Source organism: Lytechinus variegatus, chromosome 1 (genome assembly GCF_018143015.1).
Source record: "Lytechinus variegatus isolate NC3 chromosome 1, Lvar_3.0, whole genome shotgun sequence".
NCBI lineage: Eukaryota > Metazoa > Echinodermata > Echinoidea > Temnopleuroida > Toxopneustidae > Lytechinus > Lytechinus variegatus.
The window spans coordinates 55221585-55247729 of record NC_054740.1 but is presented as its reverse complement, the minus strand read 5'-3'; the positions used below and the strand labels follow the sequence as shown (position 1 = coordinate 55247729).

Here is a 26145-nt window from a genome sequence, read left to right as displayed (position 1 = left end):
GAAGTTATCAAATAAAGGATTAGTCAACTTGTGTTATGGAACCTTAACATTTTGTCTTCATGTCATTATTTGTATGGGAATACAAATCACAACAAGTGGTACAAGAGAAAATGAATGAGGTTGGGGATCAAAGTCGGGCATCCAAAATTTCAATTCAGTTCAATAAAGACAACAAAGAAAGCGATTAGTAACCATTAATGACCCCACTGAATTTGCAGAGCTGAAAATGTGGAAATAAAATGCTTTTGTGATGTCCAGCTAGTCCATTTGAACCATTTCACGTTTTTACTATAATGTTTCATCTTCACATCACACTTGCAGTCACAAATGCAACGTAACCAATTGACACATTTGACAATAATTTAGTTTCGAAATTTACTTTGTATCAGTTTTTTTTATCAAATTTTGCAAAACTCCAAAGAATCAAACAAACAATTCATAAACATTGTATTTCAATGATGGGGGGGGGTGAAATATAGACTCTGGCCCATTTTTAATAGCTTTTCTTTCCTTTTCCTCGTTTTCCCCTCCTTTTTTCTACTCGAATAAGGCATTGAGAACGGTAGCCCCTTGTGTAGCATCGTACCTGTATATATTCTTATGTCTCTTGGTTTGAGTTGCAAGTACCAATAAATTTAAATCATTTGAATTCAATAATACCATTACTAATAAATAATTCATCAACAGACATTTATCTCACTGTACAATATTCATTCATCTCTTTTAATTTACAATTTATCACAATAATATGATGCATATAATACTCAAACATTCAAACATGTCAAATAAAAGGCAACTATACAATACTGAGATTGAACGTAAAATACTGTGTGCGTCAAAAGTACTGATTTGTATTCAAGAAGAGGCCAACACAACGAGTGTGGTGCCATGAGTTCTAACTAGAGTATAATAATAGAATCAGAAAATCAAGCATAATGATATGATTCGACTCAGTTATATTTGAAGGGGTTTTCTTCAATAAAAAAATGTGAGATTCATTATGCCATGATTGAATAAGTATGAAGATGATGAGCATTTTCAAGCAAAACAAAATAACATTGACCACAGAATGTGGTTTTTATGTTATGACCATCAATACTGTTCGGTGATCATTAGATAGTGCCTAGGGTAGGGGTAGGGGCTCATCACATTACTGTGTAATGCATGCGCGTCCACAAAAGCATCGAAAGTGGTCTATTTAAGCCTTTCAGCGTCGTCGATGTTTTTCTTCATTAAACTATATTTTTTCTCAACTTCAAGTGCCGTTTTTCAATGATTAGGATTAAGCATGCTATAATGACAAATTAGCTGTCTTTGATCTCTGGGGGTTTTCGGTGTAAGAATTTCTAAATGATACTTTGTGCAAAACGCCTTTTTGCATGATGGTTCCTTATTTTAAGTGTGTGCATGGTAGCACGACAGATGTGGTGAGTGACACCCTGGCCCCACCCAATAACCCATAGAAATGAGAGGGGGGGGGGGTGAGGAGACAAAAAACAGCTTTCATTATAGAGAAATTACTTTACCTAGTTAAAAAGTACATATACCGATAAGAGTAGACAAAAGTATAACAAACAATGAAGGAATAATTGCAGTCGCATCGCCTTCCGTTTCGGAGGTTGGACCGACAAGCTCATTCGGATTACATCCCAGCCATTGGACAGCGGTGTTAAGCGGATACCCGGTATCCACCTGGACGGTACCATCATTAAACCGGTAATAATTGGATCCTTTGAAGAAGTAGGTATATCCGTTGCTATATTGGAATGCCGCATCGACGCCATCACTGGGCAGGCCCCTCCAATGACTTAAAGGTTGAGGGTAGTAAGAACTAACTCCGTAACCCGGGTAGTACGCATAATATTGATCTCCTGTTCGAATAAAAGGTTATAAAAAAAATAATAAAAAACATGAATAGCTATTGTCACATCTTTTCACGCATTGATAGAAATCGATCCACATAGCTCATCCTTTTCAGAGGTCTCTGCACTTTAGGGCCTACATTAGATGCTTTATATCAGAAGCAGATGAGATACGCGCTTCAAGGAATAATGATTTTCTGCAAAATCAAAATTTACCACCAATGGCGAGTGCAGCAATATTTAGATTGATAATTGAATTTAAAAGACGTATGACTCATCGCTTGATATATTGTGTGAAAAAGGGAAACAAATCATTTTAATATAGGCCTATTCATGGTTGAAATATTATGATACCATTCATATTAATGCTTGCTATAAAGTGAACATGATCTCTTACCTTTAGTAAAGTATATTCTTCCATTGCGGCTCCATACAAAAGCAGCATCAACATCGTTGGGCAGACCTCCCCAGTCGGACATTGGTCTCGGATAAGTACCTGCCATTTGCCGGTCTCTAAACCGCCAATATTCACTTCCCTGTCAATTATAATGTGCAAAGAGAGCATTATGAGAAAGTGAAAAAGTGCCAGTGGTCGACGAAATGTGTGGTGGTGAGGTACCCGTTGCAGGGGCAAGAAATCAGGAAGAGGTGAAGGGTTTGGCCAGGGGATGGGGACAGCCTATACGAACGTTCGAAACATACCATGCATTTATTCACAGAATATTACTGATTTATTATTGATTTATACGGTCTTCTTTAAGGAAGGGTCGCCCTTTAAGTATTGTTCTGCCAATGGCCCCTGGAATGTACAGACAAAAACGTTGTAACACGTCCACAATTATTAAGTAAAGCCAACATGATATACAAAACGTGCAATATATAGATAGCAAAAAGAATAATGCAACTATAGTTTGTCCCGACTCACCTTGAAAAAATACGTGTATGGAGAATAAAATAATGCAGCATCAAGGTTACTTGGAAGACCCGGGAATTCATCTACGATCCTCATCGGATAACCGGCAGGAATTGTGTTACCGGTTCGGCGGAATACGTGTGTTTCTGATTGAAGAGAATATTGTCAAGAGTCAGGTAAGGGGAAAATATATTAAATATAAGGGCGGCGCTAAAGGTGGGAAAGGGGCGACTAACCCCAATTATTTTTCAGGAAGCGAAAAGGGAGAGAGAAGAGAAAAGAGAAGAGATAGAAAGAGAGACGAAAGATCAGAGAATCAAATAAGAAAGGTATAGGCCTATGGGTTGTGTTACTGTTACTCTATATAGGGGAAGGCGGGGTAAGTTGTGACAGTTTTTGCTTTTTGCATGTTAGAATTGATATGATTAATAATCTTGTCGAAATAAGTACCTTGCCTTGAAATTTAATTCTTCTGAAATATTTTCCACCTATATATAACTTTCTATCCCCACACTGAAAGTCATCGTGACCTTTGAAAAAAACGATGTCAAATGGCTCAACTTGCCCCATATATGGGGTAAGTTTGAGCCACCTTCTGGGGTAAGTTGAGCCACAAAAACTATGTACAAAATGTATGGGGAGAACCAGCATGTCAATTTTTTGTTTTAAGTCTTTTCACTTGCTAATTCTCTATAAATACTAACATCCTGTAAAAGGAAAAGAGCAGTCATGTTAATTTGCTCCTTTCAGCCTGCATTTAAATCGATTTTCATGGTTTGTTTGTTTTTTAAGATACATTACCATAGGAATTACCATGGCTCAACTTGCCCCATGCTGTTTGGCTCAACTTACCCCAGTCCGAACTTAGTGCGATAATTTTGTATCCACACATTTATTATGCATCCATCATATAAAAGACTATGACAACTTGAGAATGAAGATCCATACCTGGACTAATAATGTTGTTATCATGTCTTTATTATATTTAAAGAGGTGTGTGTTTATAAAGCACTTATCTATTTCACACTCTTTTTTACTTTTTTGGCTGAAATTCATATTTTTCCCTCTAAAAAACTACTTTTAATTTCAAAGTTGGAAACAATGTGGTGGGGTTAGGGGTTATGCTATGGGTCATCAATACATGACACCACCACAATGTGACTCATTCATTATTGGCCTGGGGCTGGTGGCTCAACTTGCCCCTATGCTCAACTTACCCCGCCTTCCCCTACCAATCTAATATCGTTGAGATCAAAAGTTAGACCCCCTTTAAACTACACTGGTGCCGCCCCTGCAAAAATGTCCCCATGACAAGAAAAAGTTTCTTCGCTCCCTAGCTCTTGAGTTTCTTCGAAATTTTTTAGCCTGCTATGTCCGGCCCTTCCCCCCTTCGCCCCTCTTCGAATAGGATAGTAAATATGCTGTGTGCGGTCATGGACTATATACCGAGAGAATGTAATCTGATGGACTGCCGCGCGCCCATCAACCTTTAGAGACCGGGCCTGTTAATTATTTTCTCACCATTTGCAAAGTAGGCACTGCCATCAGCTGTTTGCGTGGACAAAGTAACTCGAGGCATGCAGTTATCCAAGGGCGTAGAGGGCGTGTCTCTCTCCTCTGGTTTCCCGTTTCCTTCCCCTGAAAAAAATGGGGAAAGAGTATGAAAGATATGTTCTCTTGATGGAAACTTGTCATAATTAATAGTGGTAAATGTACACCTGTCTTCATTTCAATAAAGCCAGAGGGTCCCTTTTTGTTTCATTGAATAGTTACGAATACACTCAAATTTGTTCTTTAATTGCAACTGTCCGCGGTGATTCTGTATCCTCATCTTGTACTGCTCCCGGTCATGGAGTGGAGAAAGGGCTTACATTTGCGTTCAAGCTAGCCATGAACCAATGACAGCTATTGGTACTAATCTGTAAAGCAAACATCACGACGAGTCGTTCAAATGTATCATGGATCCTATTAGAAGGATCCATGGATGCATTGAGCGCTAATTATATCAAAGGCGGAATAAGTTCTGATCATAATTCTAAACTACTGATCATGAAAAATGATATAAGAGTATAGCAAATGTATACAGATATCTAATTTTCCAGAGGCTGCTTCCGCGTTTCATAGAAATTGAAAATTGATATAAATCGGCAGTTACTTAAGCACGATGGGCCTATACAGGCAAAACCGCTTAATTGAGGACCCCTAATATTGATTGGCCTATAATCTCTATCGCACTCGAGTCTAATTAAGACATTAGTCTTACCGTAGTGAGCTTGAATACCATTAATGTCATCGGAATGAAGCTGAAAGTTTGGTTGATATCCCCTATAGTATGGATACATAAGGGCATCCTCGACATCAGAGTGTCTGAGACCAAGACTATGACCAAACTCGTGAGCTGCCACTTGGAATAGATTGGTACCTGTCAGAGAGGACGAGAGGAGACAATGATATAAATTATAAATGAAGAAAATAAACAATGACAATGGTAGTTTCAATGACCCATGCAGTTTAGCTTACGAAATAAGTATGAAAAAATGATTACTTTCACTTTCATTGAATTTTCAATAATAAATCCCGGGGGCCACTTCCATTGACGAGTGCATGGATACCATGCGCGACCATCGGGTCTCGAAAAGCAACATAAGTATTTTCCATATTCTGAAAATGCACCCCTTAACAAGTATTGGCGTGTGAAACCCTACCCTTAACAAGTATTGGAAACATAGCTGTACCCTTGACAAATATTCCCTGAAATGAACCCCTAAACAAGTACAACGGTCTGTCACGGGTCCGTCGGTCATCGGTTTCACTTTTACACATAATTTAGTACGGCCCCACCTTCCACACGTTTCTCAAATCGGACTCTAAACACGTAGTGTTGGGGCCAAAAGGACATCCTTTATAAAACATTTAATTTTTTTATCATCCCCGCAAATTTGACCCTAAACACGTAACTTTCCTAGCGAAATAAATGCCATTTTTTCATTATTTTTGTGTCTTTGACACCCTATCACGTTAAGTACGCAACGTGCCCTATCTTGAAAAAATACATCCCTTTTACGTGTTTTTTTTTAATTTGTTTGGTCGCGCATGGTATCCACTCGTCAATATAAGTGCCCCGGGTGTTGAATAAAGATGTAGAATGAATTTAATCAATCAATACATGAACAATAATGAATTTGTGTCGCACAATATCCCAGTTAAATGGTAATAAATATACGGACTCAGAGCGTTAAGTCTTGGCTGGGTTCTTTCCGGGCTTCTTTTTCATTAAATTTTGCTTTGGTTAAGTTTGTTCGAGTTTGTGCATTATCAAATTGGATGACATGGGGCAAAGACTATAAATTGATAATCCGTTGGTCGGTCAATCAGTTAATCTACCAACCAACCAACCAACCAACCAACCAATATAGGAATAAATAGTCTAGGAGCCAGGGGGCTTTATTCAGAATTTTGGTGGGGAAGGTTTGACAAGCTTTTCCGGGGTAAAATTGTGCGCTGATTCCAAAAATGCCACTCTTATTGACCGTACTCACGCCATTTTGGTCATTTTGGCCAAATTTTGGCCAAAACTGACCATTTTGACCACTCTTTGGAAAATGGTCCCTTAACAGACTGCTTTTGTCGCCACATGCAATCAAAAGGGTCTATCTTAAGTAAAAATGCACACAGATTCTATATAAAGTGCTTTCATTTGCCAAATCACAATAGCAGTGGTCATTTTGGCCATAATTTGGCCAAAAATGAAAATTTTCATGATTTTTTGGCCGAAATGTGTTACAAATATTGATCAGAGCTGCGACTGGATGTTTTTAGAAATCCACATTTATTTTCAAAATGTGCGCTGGATCATAACCATCAACCTCATGTAATTTATTCCGTCAGTTTTGACCTATGAGGGTCATTTTGGGTACTTTAGACATAACTGACCATTCGCGCAATTTGCATTATTAACTGTTCAAATAGGCAGGAAATTGAGGTCTTCAGCATGTTTTTTCTTCTTCCCTTATAAAATGAGAATGCATTTAAATGTCCTTCATGTGTAAAATTTGATGCTGATTCCAAATATATCAGTCTAAATGACCCTATTTAACAGTTTAAGGTCATTTTGGCCACTTATGACCCTTAAAATGACCAATGACATCAGTTCAATTTATCCAAAAAATACTTTGAATGTTACTAGAATCGTTACAAGGGCATACTGTGACACCTAACATTGGTGTATTAATCCTTGAAATTGAACATCTCAAAAGTATTTTGACCTCATGCAATTTATTCCATCAGTTTTGACCCATGAGGGTTACTTGGCGTACTTTAGCCACAACTGACCATTCACGCAGTTTTGCATATAATAAACTGCACATAGACAGGAATTTCAGGTCTTCAGTGTGTTTTATCTTCTTCCCAATATAAAATGCAAATGCGTTCAAAAATCCATCTTGTGTAGAATTTTATGCAGATTCCAAATATATCAGTCTTATTGACCCTATTCAATAGCTTATGGTTATTTTGGCCTCTTTATGGCCCTTAAAATGACCAATGACATCAGATCATTTTACCCCCAAATACTTCGAACGTTACCAGAATCGTTACAAGGGTGTGTTGCGACACCTAACATTGGGGTGTGTTAATCCTTTAAATTGAACATCTCAAAATTATTTTGACCTCATTCCATCAGTTTTGACCTATGAGGGTCATTTTGGGTACTTTAGACATAACTGACCATTCGCACATAGGCAGGAATTTGAGGACTTCAGTGTGTTTTATCTTCTTCCCTTATAAAATGGGAATACATTTAAATGTCCATCTTGTATAGAATATTATGCTGATTCTAAATATATCAGTCTTAATGACCCTATTGAACACCTAATGGTCATTTTGGCCACTTATGGCCATAAAAATGACCAATAACATCAGTTCAATTTATCCAAAATACCTCAATGTTACCAGAATCGTTACCAGGATGTGCTGTGACATCGAACATTGGTGTAATAATCCTTTAAAATGAATATTTCAAAAGTATTTTGACCTCATGTAATTTATATCATTAGTTTTGACTTTTGACCATTTTGGGTAACTGACCATTCGTGCAATTTTGCATAATAACTGTGCAAATCGGCAGGAATTTGAGGTCTTCAGTGTGCTTTATCTTCCTCCTTTATAAAATGGGAATGATGCATATGTCGTTCTTGTGTAGAATTTCATGCTGATTCCCAATATGTCAGTCTTAATGACCCCATTTAACAGATTATGGTCATTTGGCCACTGTTTGGCCTCAAATGACCAATACCATCTGTTCAATACTTCAATTTATCCAAAAATACTTTGAATGTTATTATAATCGTTACAAGGGTGTGCTGTGACACCTAACACTGGTGTATTAATCTTTTAAATTGAGTGTCCCAAAAATATTGTTGACAACCTTGGTCATTTTGGCCAGATTGTCCCCTGCCCAATGTTATTAGCCTATAGTGAACATAGTGAGGAGACAATTCAGGATTGTGTTAATATTAGCATCAATTAGTGTTAAATTGGAAAAGTTTGAAAGCTTTGGGGTGAAAATCAATGCAATGATTCCATATAAATCAGTATTATTGGCCGAACTATTGGACTTTGTGGTAATTTTGATCACCTTTCGTCGATAATTTCTCGTGACCACACATTATTTGATTTAAAAAGAGCTCAAATGTTGCTTAATATCATTTTCAGCTTGAGCTACTACACCAATAATCAAGAGTTTAATGAATGTGATAAAAACCTTTACATCAAATACACATAAGGTTGTTTGACCATGCACTTTGGTCATTTTCATGACACATTAACCATTTTGTAATTCATGGAAACCAATTCAAGAATGATGTTAGATAAGACATATTACAAAAACTTTCTGCACCAGATTAATACAATGATTTAGAATATATCAGTCTTAATGACTACTTAGTGGTCATTTTGGTCCCTACAATTAGCAATGACAATTACATGTATCAAAAGTATTCCAATGTTCTTGCTCTATATTTTTGTAAGATTTGTTGTATCAATCATAATCAGTGACAAATTATTTAATTCAATATGATATTACTAATAGTACATAATCAAAATGTGACCACTTTGGCCACTTTGACCGTTTATCCAATGTGTGAATTTTGAAATAAACATGACTTAGCAGCAATTGTAGGTCTATGAACATGATGAAATGCGTAATCCCTTTTCATGGGAAATATTAAAGGCTCACCTTGAGTAAAAATTGTGCCAAATATCATGTGACTGTCTACTCTGGCCCCTTTGATCACTGTATGTTCCTAAATAGCCAGAATTATTTTCCTTCTTTAAAGTCAAATTGTACTGAGAATCATTACAAAGCAAAATAGGTCACAGTGAAGTTCACAAAGAGTTTTGACTATCATTCATTTTTACAATCTTTGTTTTTTTCTTGTACAGTGATTCACAAAGCTCACATTGGCATGATTGGTGAGCAGTAAACTTACCCTTAATTCTTTTTGAAGACGTACTGGGTAATAAAATACATTCTCTATATGAAATTATTTTCTGTGTCGAATTTTGGTCACTCTAACAATTTAGGGCGAGTTTTCCACTTTCAACTTTACCAATCATGCCAATGTGAGGTTTGTGAAACATTACACAAAATGGCAAAGGTAATAAAAATGCACCATGGTTAAATCTATTCGTGAAATCCACTTTGACCAATAGCTTTGTAATGACGCACCTTTGAGTTCAGGATTAGTGCCTTTCTCTAGAATATAGTTATCTGTATAATTTAAATAAAAAAGGAGGGAATGATGTTTTGGCTACTCAATGACCACACGATGACCAAATGGTGAGGTATTTGGCACAATTTTTTTTACTCAAGGTGAGCTTTTAATATTTCCAATCGAAAGGGATTGAACACATTTCCACAATTGCTCCTGTCATGTTTATTTACAAAAGTCATACATGCAATAGATAGTCAAAATGGCCAAATTGGTTTCAAAATTTTGATAATGTGCTGTTAGTCATATCATATTAAAATCAATAATTGATATAATACATCTTATTAACAATACTGAGCGACAACAACATTTGAATCCTCTTTGATACATGCAAATGTGATTGGTCATTGTCGGGACCAAAAGCGACCAAAATGACCACTAGCTCATAAATGGTCATTAAGACTAATATATTTGGAATCATTAATCTACATTAATCTAGAAAAGTGTCTTAGAATAACATGTAAATGATGGTGAAGTGTCTCATTCCTGAATTTACTGCCCCATATATGTGAGGTTTCCATAAACATTTACTGTGTGGTCATGGTGGCTAAAATCATGTAAATGACCACAGTGCCATGGTCAAACAACCTTATGTATGCACGATGTAAAGGATTTTATCACAATTATCGACACTCTTCACCGATTATTGGTAGCTCATGCTGATAATGATACTGACCAGCATTTGAGCCCTTTTTGACTCATCAAAGCATGCAAGGTCTCTCTCTTAGCTGATCTCTCCACTAATTGGAGATTCCTAGGGTCCATGGTCACTGGTCAATATTGAGGGAAACGTGGTCAAAATGACCACAGGGTCCAATAGTTATGGTCTGTTTGGAATAATTCCATTGACTTCCACCAAGAAGCTTTCAAACTTCCCCATTTAACAATAATTGATGCTAATATTAATGCAATCCAAAATTTCTCCTCACCATGTTCGATATCACCTGAATTAACATACACAATGAGCAGGGCTGGCCGGGGGGTCAAGGTGGCCAAAATGACCAAGGTAGTCAACTTTGGGGATGCTCAATTTTAAGGATTCATTCACCAGTGTTGGGTATTACAGCACACCCTTGTTAAGATTCTGGTAACATTCGAAGTATTTCTGGATAAATTGAACTGATGTTATTGGCCATTTTAAGGGCAATAACTGGCCAAAATAACCTAAAGCTGTTAAATAGGGTCATTAAGACTGATATATTTGGAATCAGCATCACATTTTACATAAGATGAACTTTTGAATGCATTTCCATTTTATATGGGAAGAAGATAAAACACGCTGAAGACCTAAAATTCCTGTCTATGAGCAGTTTATTATATGCAAAACTGCGTGAATGGTCAGTTTTGGCTAAAGTACGCCAAGTAACCCTCATAGGTCAAAACTAATGGAACAAATTGCATGGGGTCAAAATACTTTTGAGATGTTTAATTTCAAGGATTAATACACCAATGTTAGGTGTCACAGTATGCCCTTGTAACGATTCTGGTAACATTCAAAGTATTTTTGGATAAATTGAACTGATGTCATTGGTCATTTTAAGGGTCATAAGTGACCAAAATGACCTTAAACTGTTAAATAGGGTCATTTAGACTGATATATTTGGAATCAGCATCAAATTTTACACATGAAGGACATTTAAATGCATTCTCATTTTATAAGGGAAGAAGAAAAAACATGCTGAAGACCTCAATTTCCTGCCTATTTGAACAGTTAATAATGCAAATTGCGCGAATGGTCAGTTATGTCTAAAGTACCCAAAATGACCCTCATAGGTCAAAACTGATGGAATAAATTACATGAGGTTGATGGTTATGATCCAGCGCACATTTTGAAAATAAATGTGGATTTCTAAAAACATCCAGTCGTAGCTCTGATCAATATTTGTAACACATTTCGGCCAAAAAATCATGAAAATTTTCATTTTTGGCCAAATTATGGCCAAAATGACCACTGCTATTGTGATTTGGCAAATGAAAGCACTTTATCTGGAATCTGTGTGCATTTTTACTTAAGATAGACCCTTTTAATTGCATGTGGCTACAAAAGCAGTCTGTTCAGGGACCATTTTCCAAAGAGTGGTCAAAATGGTCAGTTTTGGCCAAAATTTGGCCAAAATGACCAAAATGGCGTGAGTACGGTCAATAAGAGTGGCATTTTTGGAATCAGCGCACAATTTTACCCCGGATAAGCTTGTCAAACCTTCCCCACCAAAAATTCTGAATAAAGCCCCCTGGCTCCTAGACTAAAATGAGTGCGTGGTTTATAGAGAACTTCTGGATATCTGTAGCGTCAATCAATCGATAACAAAACAATCAATCAATCAATCAATCAACCCATCAATCTATCAACCACTCAATCAATCAATCAATCAATCAATCAATCAATCAATCAATCAACCAATTAATATATTAAAGTAGCGCCTTGTTTTTCTGGATATTTGGAGCATGCAATGCAAGCAAACCAACGATTTTAACATAAGTAGGTATAACTTAATATATTCGAGTTACCAGAAAATGTGCCATCTGTGTAGGTCTCGTCTTCATCAAAATGAGCATCGCCTCCAATTGGGTTTAAAGATGGAAAGTAGGCGTGTGCGAGGACACCACTCGGCCCATCGAACCTACCATCAAACCCATCACCATGCTCACCAGCAGCAAAGAGGATCTTGATATCAGGTTCGCTCGAAGACACTTTCCGAAACGTAAGAGATGAGACATCACTCCAAGCCTATATAAAGACAGACAAATAATTCAACTCCGGATGATCTTGACTATACAACTACAGGTAGTTCTTGCTCCACTACGTAAGGATTTTTCAAGAACATGTACTGCAAATGTATTGAGAGAAAATCCCCATCACTAATGGACCAAGCTGTTCAGCTTAATTGGAGGTCGAAGGGGCCACAGAACGATTTTGAAAGTGGGGGGGGGGGGGGGAGGGGAGGGGCGGGGGGCTGACCATGAAAAAAATCACGATTGGTTTTGGAGAAAGTGGAGGGGGGGGGGCTGAAGCCCACCCAGCCCCCTGTTTCCACAGCCCCTGAGGTCTTTGTCGAAATTTGGTAAACTATATTTATTACTACTATTATTATTATTATTACAATATCTCACCGTGAAGGCTCGTTCCATGATGCTTTCGACCTGTGCTCGAGGTAAATCCTGGCTATCTCTGATGATGTTCCAAGTTAAATCAGTCCTATCCCATCTCGGCCCCAAGGCATATCGTTTTCTTCGCATCATGTCGGCGAACGATTCCATGTCTTTCATTCCACAGCGTGGGGTGTTCATAAGGTTCATCGAATCCTCGTCAAGGACACCTACAAACACGAGGTGGTAGCTCAGAGGTCAGTCTTACAGTCTTCCACAATGGAAGGTCATAGGTCCGAACCACGTACGGCTATGTCATACCACATATTTAATTCATTTACAAAACAAGACAAGTCATCTTGTATATAACATCGAGCATGTTGGATTAGAGGATAATAGGCGATAAAATTTCAATAAAATTGAAAGTATAATAAAAAAGTAATGATATTCTATTTCTTCTTACTTGATTTGATTTGATTTTATTGATTTCCGTTTTACAACATAAGAATGATAAATATAACATTACAAGGTCGAAAATACTGCAAAACATAAAAAAATATATACAACATAATCTTAGACTTAAGGAACACAATTTAACAAAAATTAAAAAAACCTAATATGACTTTCACATACGCAAAACACAATATTATGTAAACAAACATATGGCACCACGTAACACATTGTTTAATCCGCCTCATTACTTTAGTAGATGTAGAAGTAGTAGTAGTGGTGGTGGTGGTAGAAGTAATAGTAGTAGTAGTGGTAGTAGAAGTGGTAGTAGTAGTAGTAGAAGTAGAAGTAGTAGTAGTAGGAGTAGTAGTAGTAGTAGTAGTAGTGGTAGTAGTGGTGGTAGTGGTAGTAGTAATAGTAGCAGCAGTAGTAGTAGTAGTAGTAGAAGTAGTAGTAGTAGTAGTAGAAGTAGTAGAAGTAGTAGTAGTATAGTAGTAGTAGTAGTAGTAGTAGTAGTATAGTAGTTGTATAGGTGTGGTAGTAGTATTGGTGGTAGTAGTAGTAATGGTGGTAGAAGTGGTGGTACAGCAGTTGAAATATATAGTAGAGGTAGTAGCAGCAGTAGTCGTAAAGGTAGTAGTTGTAGTAGTAGTAGTAGTAGTAGTAGTAGTAGTAGTAGTAGTAGTAGTAGTAGTAGTAGTAGTAGTAGTAGTAGTACACTGTTAAAAAACCCGTGATTTTACAGAAAATAAACAGAAGATTTTGCAGAAAGCAATAACAGAATCATTCTGTAAATTCATAAAACAGGAATTTTTCTGCAATTTAACATAACAGGTCTGTTAAAAAAAGGGGAAAAGGGTGTTTTATTCAAGGAAATTTGTAAGATTCCATACACCAAATACCAAATTCCTGTGAGATTACGCAATTCAATAAGATTACAGATGATCTCGAGACTCTGCTGCAGGAACTTCTTTTATTTTAAGGATAAATTTTCTAACAGTGTAGTAGTACTACTACTACTACTACTATACTGGTAGTAGTAATAGTAGTAGTAGTAGTAGTAGTAGAAGTACTACAGTAGTACTAATAGCAGCAGCAGCAGAAGCAGTTGTAGTAGAATTATGAGTAGTAGTATATGTAGTAATAGTAGTCGTATAAGCAGCAGTACTACTACTACTTTTACTACTACTACTACTACTACTACTACTACTAGTACTACTACTATTATACTATAGTAGTAGTAGTTGTGGTAAACTTATATGTACTATTTATAACCTGTGAGTAATAACATTTCTTATGAATTTTCAAATTGAAACATTCTACAAATCCTACCTGTCATCGTCATATTTCCCATCTTCTGGAAATATATAATAGACTTAGTCTTGGTTTCTTCGTCTTTTGGCATTCCATTTACCATATCATCTCGCGTGATATAACCATACTTCTCCATGAATTCCTGTATAAAGAAAAAAAAACAGTGACGTATAGCGATGAGGAACTTTATAGGGAAAGTTGTTCCCGGTCCACCACTCCCTTCACAAAATTGAATTGTTTTATATACTTCCTCACGTCAATATTGGTCTTGTAGATAAATGATTTTTTTTCTGGTTTTTGATACTTTGGTAAATAATTACAACTTGAACGGCTCTGCTCATTTCGTTTGCTCGCACTATTTTTTTTTTCATTTCATTCCATTTATTTCCATACTCAACCTGACACAAATATAATTCAAGCAACATACTTTTAAATCTCCTATATCCATGGATATATTCAAATATGATTTCAGAGGAGAGAAATAAGGTCGGAGTGCATAAAATCACTATAAGCACTTAAAAAACACTTTAAACCAGGATATATCCAATCATAATTTTTTTTATGAATGCGTGTGTTCCAAATATAAGCACACTTATGAGATAACCTGTTTCCCATTAACATGCCATCTCGTTTTGATTGACTCTACTTCAGACAGACCAAGAATGATTGAAGAGAAACTACTTAAGGCTTTCCATAATAGTTAAAGGGGAATCCGGCCTTGGTCACAAAATTTTGTGTTGGAAAAGAAAAAAAAAACAGAATGGTGAAAGTTTGAAAGAAATCGGACAAGCAATAAGAAAGTTATAATCTCTTTACAATTAAGATCACTTTAAGACTATATGTAGATTTCAAATTGGCAACTGGGTAAGTAAATTTTGACAAGGAGCAAGGACAACTTTGCCGCAAAATTGCTTTCTAAAGGCGCCTTTCGGTTTAACAAATAACTCAACATCATATCAATTCAATGTAACATATTATAAAGTAAAGCAGAATACGTTAGACAATTATAGAGTGAATCAACAAGTTAAACTTAAGTTAAACCACGGTATAGCATATCCCCTCCTTCCCCCTTCTCATCATTTTATTATGAATTGAATTGACGCGTTTGATATGTTAATAATAATATCTCTTGTTTTATGTTTGCTTATGCATATCTATTCTGTATTCAATTTATGTTACCCTGTATTACGTTCGTTTAGAACTGATAACCTTGGCCCATTATTGTAATTGATTCCCTTTATTAATGAATAAAATGTGGTTTATAAAAAAAATCATGGAATCATATCAAATCATATTAAATTAAGTTATTCAGTGTAAAATAAATAGAATCAATAACGAACAAACAAAACAAAAACAATTGAGTTAGGATTTTTTGGGGAGAAAACATCAATCATGCGGCTTTTGCGATCGAAGAAATGGGAGCTCTCTGGCATATGTTGGCCCTTTTTTCTCCGGTTTGCTTTCAAAGAAGCTAGAGCCAGAGGCCCATCTGCATGCCCCGGTTCAGTCACACGGGCGAATCCGACGCTGGACCGATCATTCATTGTAACCTCGGGGGCCACTTCCATTCAGCGAGTGGATACCATGCGCGACCATGGGGTCTCGAAAAGCACCCTAAACACGTAATTTCCATATTCTGAAAATGTACCCCTTAACAAGTATTGGCGTGTGAAACCCTACCCTTAACAAGTATTGGAAACAAAACGATACTCCTGGCAAATATTGAACCCCTAAACAAGTACAGAAATGTTTTATTGTTACGGGTCCTTCGGTCGTTGGCTCTACCTTATTTGGTTTAGTACGACCCCACTTTCTACACCTCGCGCAAATCGGACTCTAAACATTTGTTTTGGGGCAAAAAGGACATCCTTTATAAAACATTTTAATTTTGTTTTATCATCCCCGCAAATTCGACCCTAAAGACGTAATCTTCCTCGCGAAATAGATACCCCTTTTTCATTATTTTTGTGTTTTTGACACTCTTATCACGTTACGTACGTAACGTGCCCTATCCTGAAAAAGTGTTTTTTTTTGGTCGCGCATGGTATCCACTCGTCAATGTAAGTGGCCCCCCGGGGTTGTAACCAATGACATGCCATCGGTCGGTTTGATCATAGGTGTGACTGTATGATAACACATCGTGCTTTGAGTGCGTTATGTCTGTAATCACGGACACAATTTTGTCAGTAATTTTCCTTGACGCACTTTCTTCCCTAACTTTCTTCCCTTTTTAATTGTCAAATTAGGTCAGTAGCTCACTGTTCCTGCGTCTGTATTACGTAACTTTGTGGGTTCCTCTGCCACAATCCGATCGGAACCGAAACCCCAGATTGTGACGATGACAATGCGTGTTCACATCCGGGGTACCTGTGACAATCAAATAAAGATATCTGAGTCCATCGAAAATGTTCCGAATGGACTATTTTCCAGGGCTGTTATAATTTTCAAGCTTTGCTTTTGTGACGACCCTTGCAACCATCCTATTTATTGTGTACCCGGAAAATGCAATTTAAATTGTTTATTCTTATAAGATATATTTGATGATTTGTATAAGAAATTATTGTTCAGTATCTTGATGTCAAATTTTAGATATGTATAAATTATGTTATTGTCCAGATTTTTGTTATGAAAAAAAATGAAATGAAATGAAATTGACATGATGGGTTCCATGGGTTGCTCTACCAATGACTTTATTCACACACTGAACTAAACGGCGGCTTGGCTTTTCTCACCAATAAATGCAGACTATTCAGGAAGGACAAGATCCAACCCATTAACTGAGCTGATTTGAATAACAGGAATAAATCTAACAATCATTATTATTGCGAAAAGTTTCATCCAATTTGAATGCTGAATTAGAAACGTTTCACTAATATTATATTCACATTATAGGATATGCGTAGTTATAATGCACGATTAATGTACGGAATGAGTACACTCTCATTATTAGGATACTTCAATTATTGAAGATTTGGCAAGAAAGACGATGTTGATTGAATTAGAATTGGTTATTAATGATATATCCCAAAGGTATCAAACCACATTTTTCATAAAGATAAAGGAGAAAACATGATTGTTTTGATATGAAATTACTATAATGAAAAGAGTGAGTGGGTAACATCACTAGTCCCTTATACTGTACTCCACATAGCAAGGACTCGATCAAACTTCAATGACACAGTAAAAACGATGTTTAAGAATTCATAAATAGGGATGCCACTTGGAATTGATCAGAGGGCCTGAAAATCACCTATTATACAATATTTTGTGCAAAAAAGTACTAAAACTACGGCCTGAAAATAAATGGCCAAAGCCTGAATTCAGGCTTTTGCCTGAAAACTGGCATCCCAGCATAATTCATACAACGCTATTTGCTATGTGAACTATACAAAAGTTGTTTGAGAGTTTGAAATATTATAGATTAAACTTTGTTTTTTAAGATTTGAAACACTTGTTAAACAACTTCATAGCGAGTATACAATTTAGAAAAAGCGTTTTTAATGTGCATATAGCTTAAATAATCACAAATACAAATTTCATACAATATTAATATTTTTGTTAAAGTAAATACTGGATCTACTGGATTTATTTTAGTGGTATGGAAGTGTCAATATCTTAAGCATTGGTTTTTACTAAAGTAAATGATTGCAAGTAATTGTTATTTCTATGCATTTTGCCCATTGACGGATAGGGTGTACTTTCCTAATTACTTACGAGATGCGCGAAGCGCTTTGAAACATAATCACAAGGGAGAAAATATAGCTGTCTGGAAGTTAAAAAAAGATGTACATTTCATAACCTAAGCGTCAATATATGCTACATGTATATCAGTATATAGCTTTATAGTATCTTGGACTAGATTACGTTAACATTTACGACGAACATGACAGACGAAATAGATTTATCATAACGAGCCAATAAAATCGACAAATTATTTAAATTTTTAAAGCCTTAAATTCCAGATTAATGCTCATAAGAATAACATTCGATCTTCAACTAAACTTGATTTGGCGTTGAAAAAAATTCTCAACATGAAAAAGAAACTAACTTCATGACGTTGTATTCAATTATATAAAACATCCTACTAATAAATACTTTGACTATATGATTTTGCATTTCAAAGTAATTTGGAAATCTGTGTTTTGTAATTGGAATTCAAAACCGATCATTGACATTAAGTTCTGAATCGACCGGCAGGTCAATATTCTATCGCAGACCACCTGCTGGGAAACAGAATAATTACAATACTTGTATCAAATACCATGCGACCAGATATTGACAAATTTGCACTTTAGTATCTCTACGAATATTCTGGTAAACCTATTTTCGTTTTCCTCATCTCTCAAATGAATAAAAAACAAACAAATAAATAATTAAGTTAACAAATAAATGAATAAAAAACATAAGTACACCCGTATTTAAAAAAATGTGACCAATTGGGTCCCTCTACACTTTAGTAACTGAATGAATTGGTTTTCTACAAATGTATATTTCCTTCTATTATGCCTACTGAAATGAAAATAAATGAATAAGTAAATCAACAAATACAATTTGCACGTGTGAATTTTCTAACTGCACGAATCGTGGGCAGAAACTGAATTTGCTAAACGAAAGACGGGCCGAGCAAAGGGATAGACCAACAAAAGCATTTATTATACAGACATATTTGATAAAATAAGAACACATTTTTTTTCAAAATTATTCAAATCGCGTGTGACATACCCAAATCTGTTGCTGCGTTTCAATTCTTGGTGCTGCCACAGAGAAGGTGGCTGCCAGATAGCAACCGAGTAATATAACACACAATCTCCGCATCTTTCCTTCTCCTTTTCTCCTATTCTGTACAATCAAACTCCTAACAATTAATAGCTTTTTATTAAACAGTCTTCGGTTTATATGGAATCCCTTGATACCTTTCCGACACGCTTTATTCCAGATAAACTTTGTTATTTGTTATATTATTGATTAAAGAATACCATTTATGGAGTATAGGATGCTGATTGGGGCGTTACTTATATTTTTTTGCACACAGCACCCTTTATTTTGTTTTGTTTTATCCACCATGGTACGTATTCATGTTAATCATATATTTTGCACGCAGCACCTTATCATTTTATTCGTCATGTCCGTGAAGTGACTGTCCAGTGCGGTCCAATGATGCACTGGCTACCCGGATGTAATATACCACATTCACGATGACATTGCATTAATCATTTCTATTACTGTAATCATCTTTTTCTTGAAACATTCACCGAAGTAGTGTACACGTATTTCAGTTTTCCTCAAGAACATGTAAACAAAATTAATAAAGCATTTGAGGAAATACATTTTGTATCGATTTTGTTTTGAAATTCAATATTATTTTCGTCTCCCGGTTTCGTCTAAACTCTCGATCATTCTCTGATGGTGATCATGATCGGCTAATGGGGCGTTACTTTGACGACAACGTTGTAGATTATTTTGAATGATTTCAATTTAATCTGTTTTGCTTTCAGTCTATCAGACTTTGACTCTAATAAATTGTCATTATCTGTATTACCATGCCCTGGTGTAGTATGAAAGGTCATTTCCTCCTTTCGTAGAATGATATGACCCGCACCCGGAAGGAGTATATGTGATCAAATGTGACACTCAGACCCGTCGGAATGAAATTGAGAGTTGAGTGGTATATGATTTGAAATTCTTTGAAATGAGTTATATCCCAGTACAAAAACGAATCGCGAGTTGAAATTTGTAATTACATACAGCTGAAAACGGGAAATCTTTACATTATCAATATTATATCCAAGGCATATCCCGTTTAAAAGAAAAGAATAATGCGAGCTCAAAGCGCGAGGCAAAGTATTTTTTGTGTACATATTGAAAAGGAAACAATTTAACTACTGTTTTATGAGCATGATACTTATCTCACCAATTTATTTATTGATGTGAACGAAAAAAGCAAGCTTTTTTTTTTGGGGGGGGGGGTGCTGACCTTAAAAATTGTCAATGCAGATCGAAGGATACGTAGGCCTATATATCTCTCTAAATGAATAGAAATGGTGCGAAATGCGAGCTGAAGTTTGGAATATACACTCTAAAAAATAATTCAGCTCTTAAAGAGCGAGTATAGTGACTGCACTTCGGAGTGCTGATTTTTCTCGTTCAAATTTGAACTAGACAAATCAGCACTCCGAAGTGCAGTCACTATACACGCTCTTTAAGAGCTGAATTAGCACTTCATTTTTTAGAGTGTATTGATGGGATTTTTTTTAATCATGAACTTAGAAAACATATCTCCGGAACATGATTTATGTATACAAATAATGCAAGCGCTAAGCGCTTGCTGTAATATGTGATAATTTTATTGACCTGATAACGGTACAATTTTTTTCTTATAAGCACATCTTGTAATTGTGATGATGAAACATAATATCTCGGTAACATATTTGATAAATATTGAGATCGCATTGCATGCACGATACAGTTTGGTTAATTCACTGGAATAAAGCACTTTTATTGTAAGCATAAATTCAGCTAGGATACCATTTGGTATTGCAGAGAGGGCAGGGGTTACTGTTATTTCGATTTCCTTAAAATGAATTAATTCATCACATTCAACTGTCAACCTTGGTACCTTAACCGGGTACCTTAAACAAATAATACAGAATACAATTTGGTATATAAGTATAATGGAGGGGTGGATCAAATTTCGACCTCTTCAAACAAGTTGTAAACCGTTTTCATGCGAGGGAGTGTAGAGACCGAGCACGAAACTCTTCCACTTGAACCCGTGGGTATATCGCATTTCCAACCCGCCATTGGGTAGAGATGTGAATGGATATTGTGCAGTGGCCCTCAATACAGGATATTTCTGTTGTGTGCGAGCGAGTGTACCGATCAAGCAAGACAATTTTCAAATTTCAACGTTACGTCCCTTTTGTTAACCGTATCCATGAATATTAATGAGATACTCCGCGTGGATGACGTAATAAAAAGAACAAGAAGAGTGTATAGGACTATGCATAGATCAACACAGAGAGAGTATAAGTGGTGTCGGCCTTTAAAATAGACGAGGAGGGTGCATGTGATCGAAAAATATAGCAGATAAGATATAAAGAGGAAGAAGGAAATAAGAACAAATTAAAAACGAAGAAAATGAGAAGAGAGGGTGAAATGAGGAAACGGAAGGAGCGAGAAAAAAAGAAGTCGACCTGTTTTGGCTGATTTGATTGATTTTTTAGTTTGACTATTTTTCGAGAAGATTCTATATTTTCAGCAAATATGGATCAGCATACTATTCGGTATTTACCATAAAATGTCAGTTATATTACGAAGTACCTGCATGATCGAGAATTTGGGTCATTTTCTCCTTTTCCCAATCCTGAAATTTTATAAGTCATTATTTTACGTTAGAATGTACTTTCAATGGAAATCCATATCGGATTGATTTCTATAAGTGTAATTCCAATGGGGTTTGGATGGGGGGGGGGCAGGGTAGACCGAAAAAATCATTCGGTCAGGGATATGCTCAGCTGGGTTTTTTTTCGGTCAGGGGTATCTTTTATTTTTCTTCCTGTCGGGAATATTATTTTTTGAGACAGGGTTATGTTTTATTTTTTTTTCGGTCAGGGATTTTTTCATTTATTTGTTTTCGGTCAGGGATATGCTCCCCTCCGAGTTCGTCTGGCTTGAAAAAAAAAAACAGAAAATGTAAAAACAAAAACCTGCTCCGAAACAGCGATTTTTTTATTTTTTTTAGTATAGGGGCGGTGGAGTCAGCCCTCTAAAAGTGATTCGATAACCTTTTGCCTTTATTAGAAATACATGGTTTGTTGTAACTAAGTAACAGGGCTCAGCAAAACAAGGCTTCCATCATGTTTTTGATGGTTCAAAGTTCTAAGTATTATTGAAACGGGCACCTGAAAACTTTTGAAATTTAACATTGAATTCTCGATTGATTTTATGCAGGATATATATGTCGCAGATGTTAGGGGATCTTTGAACGCTTGACAATTATAATATGTTCATAGCCTTGCATTGTGTCTCGGCTAGATTCCATCGATAATTGCCGAGAAGATGAAGGAACGCACGGCGAACTACATGAAAACCTCACAGATACTCCACGAAGTATATACTACCGTGATACAACTTTCAGGGCCATTAAAAAAGAAGAGGAATTAAATCGGCTGGAAAGTTCACCTACATAAAGCAATATTATAACAGCTGTGCTGGTGTTGTGACATTGAAATATATTATAAGGACAATACTGCACCTTACCTCATAACTAAGTTATTAAACTGTAACATTACATGGTAAACTTTGCCATCATCATTTGACGATCGTCAGGGCCCTGGGTCAGGGGTACAGATCCACTATACGATCGTCAGGGGTAGATCCACTAGACGATCGCCAGGGGTAGATCCACCAGGCGATCGTCAGGGGTAGATCCACCAGGCGATCGTCAGGGGTAGATCCACCAGACGATCGTCAGGGGTAGATCGATCCATCAGACGATCATCATGGGTAGATCCATCAGACGATCGTCAGGGGTAGATCCACCAGACGATCGGCAGGGGTAGATCCACCAGACGATCGGCAGGGGTAGATCCACCAGACGATCGGCAGGGATAGATCCACCGGACGATCGTCAGGGGTAGATCCACCAGGCGATCGGCAGGGGTAGATCCACCAGACGATTGTCATGTATAGATCCACCAGACGATGGTCAGGGGTAGATCCACCAGACGATCGGCAGGGGTAGATCCACCAGACAATCGTCAGGGGTAGATCCACCAGACGATCGTCAGGGGTAGATCCACCAGGCGATTGTCAGGGGTAGATCCATCAGGCGATTTGTCCTGGGTAGATCCACTAGACGATCGGCAGGGGTAGATCCACCAGACGATCGTCAGCGGTATATCTCTACCAGACGATTGTCAGGGGATCCACCAGACGATCGTCAGCTCCGCTCATGGAGGCCGATCCTATGGAATTCACTTCCACAGAGTTTGAAGTCAAAATCAGTGACCAGTGAACTTGAAATTCCCTTTCCCAAAGCATGTCTCCCAATCAGAGGCGTCGATCCTGGGGGGGGGGGGCGATCGCCCCACCAATGAAAATATTGGGGGATACAAACATATCGTTTTGCCCCCCCCCCCCCATAATTCCGGATGTGCAAAAAAAAAATAAAATTGTAATGTTCATCAAGCGAGATTGAGATACACAAATCGTTATTTCAAATCGTGCTCAAAAAGTCTGCTTCTCAGATTGGAATATAAAAATTTTCAGCTCGCGCTTCGCGCTCGCATCATCTCTGTAGCAAAAACCCATACTTTTCATGATTAAATAGGTGAACAGAATGTCACGTTTTCAGTTCTAAACCTCAAAAGAACTCCCGCTTCGAATTACAATAATCTTTTGTTGGATATATAGTGCGTATAAAAAAAACGGGACAGTTTTGAAAAGTCTATAAAAAAATTGTTTCAAAATATTATATCTATATTTTGATGTTAATAGATGCTCTTAGATCTTATCTTTCAATTACCATTTAAAAAAATAATTTTTGTTCATGCTTGAGCGAACAGGGGACGTTTTTGTCGGGGGTTAAAAAAAAACAGACTTTCTCTTAATCTTTTCATTATCTTTGCCATAATTTTCGAATTATGCTGTCAAATTTCATTTAAAAATTGATTTATTTACCTGAATTATTTTGTTTTTCATTTAAACTTCTTTTACCTTTGAATTCCCTTCATAAGTAAGATAAGAAGACTTTTGTCAACCCAAGTAAGAAGATTTACATTTTTAATTGGGAGAATTGTAATTATTCAAATCTTTTTAATATGTGAAACACATTATGATATGGTAACTTTAAAAGACATGAATCCATTTTCAAGGGGTTATTGAATCCTTCACCAAGTTTAATTATGTTCTTGATAGGACAAACAGGAAAGAAATCATGTCTTTCAATGGCAACGGTGTATTGAGTCAATTTCGAAGGAGCAAGATATGGCAGATCGGGTAAAATGTATTAAACAGTTGTAAAGCGAGCAAGCAAAAATTTCCACTTTTTTATTAAAATATCAAATTTTGTGATTTTGACATAATATTCAGAAAAGGATATCATATTTCGTTTTCTATGTTTTCTGTTATTTTTATTTCCACTTTTTATTCTTGGTCATGATTTTGTTTTAATTGGTGGGGGGAGGGCACCTCGAGCCCCCACCAATCAGTATGCCACTGTTCTTGCCTAAAGAAGGAATATTCAAAGCTAAAAGAGAACATCTTAAAAAGGAACAAAAACAGAAATATTGAAACAAATAAGTAGATTTGGAAATGAATTTTGACCGGATAATTCGAAAATTAGGGCAAAGATAATGAAAAGGTTAAGAGGAAGACTGCTGATTAGCAAGAAGTCTGACCATCATATTTATCATTTTATGCCATTTTGGCGCAAGCGTCCTTTTTAACCCCAGACAAAAACATTCCATGTTCGCTCAAGCATGAACGAAATTAAATTATTTTAATGGCATTTGAAGGATAAGACTTTAGAGCACCTATTGATACCAAAATAGAGAGATCATAATTTGAAACCAAAATTTTATAGACTTTTCAAGTCTGTCCCGTTTTTTTTTGACACGCATGCACTGTATATCTTTTTTTTAAATAAAAAACGTCCATTAAACGCTTCGCCCTCGCATGTTTTGTTATATGGCATTTGAAGGATAAGACTTTAGAGCACCTACTGATACCAAAATATAGAGATCATAATTTGAAACCAAAATTTTATAGACTTTTCAAATCTGTCCCGTTTTTTTTGACACGCACTGTATATCTTTCTTTTTTTTAAATCAAAAACGTCCATTAAACGCTTCGCCCTCGCATGTTTTGTTTTATATATATATATATATGTATATATATATATATATATATATATATATATATATACATATACATATACGTGGGTGTTTTGTACGAAGCTTCGGAACCATGACATGATTTTGCCCCCCCCCCCCAATCTGAAAAATGCATCGACGCCCCTGCTCCCAATATCTAATTCGGGGCCGGGGGGGGTGGCACTTACAATGACGAGTGGATACCATGTGCGACCTCCCCCCAAAACACATAAAAAGGATTTTTTTTTCAAGATAGGGCACGTACTTACGTATCGTAATAAGGGTGTCAAAAATGCTAATATAATGGAAAAGTGGTATCTGTTTTCGCTAAGGAAGCTACGTGTTTAAGGTCAAATTTGCGAGGGTATAAAAATTAGACTAAAATGTTTTATAAAGGATGTACTTTTAACCCCAAGAGTCAACACTACGTGTTCAGAGTGGGAGGTGGGGCTGTACTTATCCGCAACGATGTAAACCGACGACCGTGACATTAGCAACTTAAATATCGCTGTACTTGTTTAGGGGTTAAATTTAGGGAATACTTTTCAAAAGTATCGTTTATGGTTTCACACGCCAATACTTGTTAAGGAGTGCATTTCAGAATCTGGAAAATACGTATTTATGGTTCTTTGGGAGATCCTATATGGTCGCGCATGGTATCCACTTGCTCCTCAATGGAAGTGGCCCCCGGCACTGGGAACTCATGCGCCGGGGGAAGATACATTGGCGCCTTATCTAATATGGGTGGCGCTGATTAGAGATTGGGAGATTATGTGCCCTCTATGTTAGCCTTAGTCCAATCTGGACTCGAATCGTGAATTAAATGCCAAAATCGGCTAATATGAGTATTATCGGAGAAAATTGCGTACCGAATA

At 36.6% G+C, this 26145-nt stretch overlaps 1 protein-coding gene across 1 annotated transcript; it reads right to left on the bottom strand.

The window, feature by feature from the left end:
* Nucleotides 1–698: 698 nt before the first annotated feature.
* Nucleotides 699–19347, bottom strand: LOC121417336 (matrilysin-like). Its single transcript, XM_041611013.1, has 9 exons — nt 19119–19347; nt 14415–14538; nt 12657–12862; nt 12054–12273; nt 5039–5197; nt 4297–4413; nt 2788–2921; nt 2260–2398; nt 699–1871 (listed from the first exon to the last, which is right to left on the bottom strand). The coding sequence occupies exons 1-9, from the start codon at nt 19209–19211 to the stop codon at nt 1531–1533; spliced, it is 1533 nt and encodes a 510-aa protein (XP_041466947.1). The 5' UTR covers nt 19212–19347; the 3' UTR covers nt 699–1530.
* Nucleotides 19348–26145: the final 6798 nt, after the last annotated feature.

What these genes read in the sequence shown, in the direction of transcription:
- LOC121417336 (XM_041611013.1), bottom strand. Translation starts at nt 19,211, where the DNA reads ATGCGGAGATTGTGTGTTATATTACTCGGTTGCTATCTGGCAGCCACC. An exon ending in GGGAAATATGACGATGACAG is followed by an intron (nt 12,863 to 14,414) that starts GTAGGATTTGTA and finishes TCGTGTTTGTAG; the next exon opens with GTGTCCTTGACGAGGATTCG. An exon ending in CAGTGCCTACTTTGCAAATG is followed by an intron (nt 2,922 to 4,296) that starts GTGAGAAAATAA and finishes CTCTTCAATCAG; the next exon opens with AAACACACGTATTCCGCCGA.